Source organism: Sinocyclocheilus anshuiensis, unplaced genomic scaffold (assembly GCF_001515605.1).
Source record: "Sinocyclocheilus anshuiensis isolate Anshui unplaced genomic scaffold, SAMN03320099.WGS_v1.1 scaffold185, whole genome shotgun sequence".
Taxonomy (NCBI): domain Eukaryota; kingdom Metazoa; phylum Chordata; class Actinopteri; order Cypriniformes; family Cyprinidae; genus Sinocyclocheilus; species Sinocyclocheilus anshuiensis.
Window position 1 is genome coordinate 1,967,959 of NW_015539887.1, and position 3,072 is coordinate 1,971,030.

General features: G+C 34.5%; 1 protein-coding gene across 1 annotated transcript in view; it reads left to right on the forward strand.

Annotated features, from left to right (window-relative positions):
* LOC107685594 (tenascin-like) overlaps positions 1 to 3,072 on the forward strand; it is a 26,503-nt gene that overhangs the window by 3,157 nt on the left and 20,274 nt on the right. The window contains exon 2 of the mRNA XM_016482240.1: positions 1,155 to 1,281. Coding sequence (XP_016337726.1) covers positions 1,155 to 1,281 — 127 coding nt within the window. The remainder of the gene's footprint in view (positions 1 to 1,154; positions 1,282 to 3,072) is intronic.

Here is a 3,072-nt window from a genome sequence, read left to right on the forward strand (position 1 = left end):
GATTGGCATGTCACCATATTCTAATTTGTTGAGATAGTGAATTGGTGGGTTTTTGTTAAATGTGAGCCAAAATCATCACAATTAAAAGAACCAAAGACTTAAACTACTTCAGTCTGTGTGCATTGAATTTATTTAATACACAAGTTTCACAATTTGAGTTGAATTACTGAAATAAATGAACTTTTCCACGACATTCTAATTTATTGAGATGCACCTGTAAATGATGGTATAAAAATGAAACACTATGACAGAATTGAAAGACTGACAGAATTTTCATTTTGGTAAACTATTCTTTTAATGTTAATAAAGCAACAAAAAAATCACTCATTGCTCTTGACTGATGAACTTATCATCAGTCAGTTGCTTTAAAAAAGTATAATTGATGTATATAGTGTATATAGTGTTTTATTTTAATATTTGTTCATTCAATTTCTTGAATGTTACTGCTAAATACTGTACCTGAAAAATAAAGCACTGTTTGTTTTATTTGTATATTATCGAGGGACTATCAGACAGAACAAAGAAAGAAAAATGCTGGCGAACTATAGCGGTAGCGCTTCAGCAATGTTTACACTCTTGGTTTCGGAAGTCAGTCGCTAGTTCCGCCTTCTCGATGACATCACGCGCGTCGTTAAAGACCGCACACGATGAATGGTCGGGAAGCAACGTGTAGTCTGACATGTTTCTTGTCCACGACACGACAAGATTTTAGGAGTCAAAATCGTGTAATCTGACACAGTGACTATTGTGACCGACAAAAATATCGTGTAGTCTGAACCCGGCATAAGATAGTAAAATATTTTCAATAAAATCTTAAGAAATTGTGGCTGAGGCAGATCTTACCTTTTATTATTCACTTTATTTTTCTGACAGCATTTGAAGTCATTGTGGATTCAGTTACTGAAGAAAGCAATTTTATGTTATATTCAGCAACTGTGACCGTGGTCCCAGTGATCCTAAGTGATCCCAGTGATCCTTTTTTCCTGAGCTTTAGCCTATATATAGTGTCACATGCATTGTAGTAATGATCAGTACAGATCATGACGAGCATTTAAAAAATAAATTTTAGATAAAGAGGACACTGTGCTGAGCTTATTAATCTACTAGATATTCTCATATAAATTAAGAGTTTAACCTCTGACCCTCAACGGGAGACGCGAGCGTGAGCGCAGACAATACACAGGTGTTTGCCAAGACAAAGCACTGCAAGGGTGAGCTAAAAGAGGGCAAGACGTACCTCATCATGGGCAATGATGGCCCCACCAAAGACTTAAATGGAAAGTAAGTACATTTACATGTATTCATTTAACAGTCAATGTATGTCCTATTGAAATGGGATGTTTGAATTAAACATATATTTTTTAAATATAGGCTGTTTGTATTCCTGTCAGAAACTATGATTTGCTACTTGCTAGTTGCAGAATAGTAAAGAATAATATTTGATAGTATTATTGTTTTACTGAGCTTTATATAAAGAAGAAAATCATGATTAATCAAATATTGTATTGTATTGACAGTCCTACATTTTAAAGAAAGACAACATACAAAGAACAACAATAACTACAAACAATACTAATAAAATTTGCACAATTTTTGTAGAAAAAAAAATCTCCTCGCCTATGTATATCTTTTACATTATTGGGGATTTGTGGGCTCTATTTTCTGTGTAAAAGTGCTTCATAATTTTTCAGGCATGTTAATTGCAAAAAGTGCAGTATAACAATTTGAAATTATTTGAATTGTTTCTGCTCTGGTTTACACTACCATTCAAGTGATCGGGGTCAGTAAGATATGTATGCGTGTGTGTGTGTGTGTGTGTGTGTGTGTGTGTGTGTGTGTGTGTATATATATATATTTATTTAAATATATATAATATTTTATTCAGCAAAGATGCATTCGATTGATCAAAAATAGCTGTAAAGACATTTATAGTGTTAAAAAAGATAAATATAAGATAAATAAATGTGACCCGTGCTGGGAAAATGAGTTAGAATTCGCACAGACTAATTTTGAGCTACAGGCAAAAAAATTAAAAAGTGAAAAATTTCAGGGTTTCACAAAAATGAGTTCCTTGAGCCCTCGTCTAACAACTCCATTGCTCCAAATAGTAATTACACATCTAAAATTATCTTTATTTGTATGTTTTCTAAGAGGAGTACCTTTTTCTCTGCTCCCTTCTTGTGCTGCCGCTGACTGACATATGAATCGCGCACATAAAGGCGCTTTCGATCCCGACTGTATACACTGAATTGCTGTTACGTCTTAAGTGAACGTTTGGGGAACTATAGGGGAAAAACATCTGATGTGTCACATTATATTTGATCTGTGCAGTACGTAGGACTTACTATATGGGCCATCTGTCTCATTAATGTTAATCTACTAAAAGAAAAAGATTGCTGCTCTTGATTGAACTGCTTTCTTTTGTAGTTTTAACAATGACTCTTTTTTTTTTTTTATTTGCTCGATGTGACTCATTTTGCCAGCACAGGTCACAAATGCTGTTCTTTTGGGCGTGGAAATGTATCACCGTTTGCACAAATACGGTTAACTTTTTTGGTTAAAGATTATCTGAAATCAACATTCGAGCAAGTACACAACCAGCCAGTGTTCAAAACTATCCCCTTACTTTAGCCCGATTCACAACGGTTAGCTTATAATAATGTTTTCTAATTTGAGTGGTACGGGTAGGTTTTCGCGGGAAATTTGAGCATGCTGCTGCGTCATTACTTCACGTCTGTAAACATAAAGAATTTGTCCCGGCTACTAGACTATCGCATGTGAGGATGCTGCAGGTTGCCGATTGTTTATAGCCTTTTCTCACAGCAGCTATAATTAAATGTATCATTTTGATGGCGGACTGTAATCCAGAAAGGACTATGTGTTTATGAAACACATGTGAATGAAATTAAATTATATTCCAGTTTTAAATGTGCTTCTGATTACAGATAGCCTGGGATTACACAAGATTTGTATTTTAAAGACAACCAGTTCGAAGGGAGCATAATTTGCTTTTTGGGTTAAAAGAATTTCTTGGTATGAAATTCGAATGGTATGACAATTAGAGATTAGACT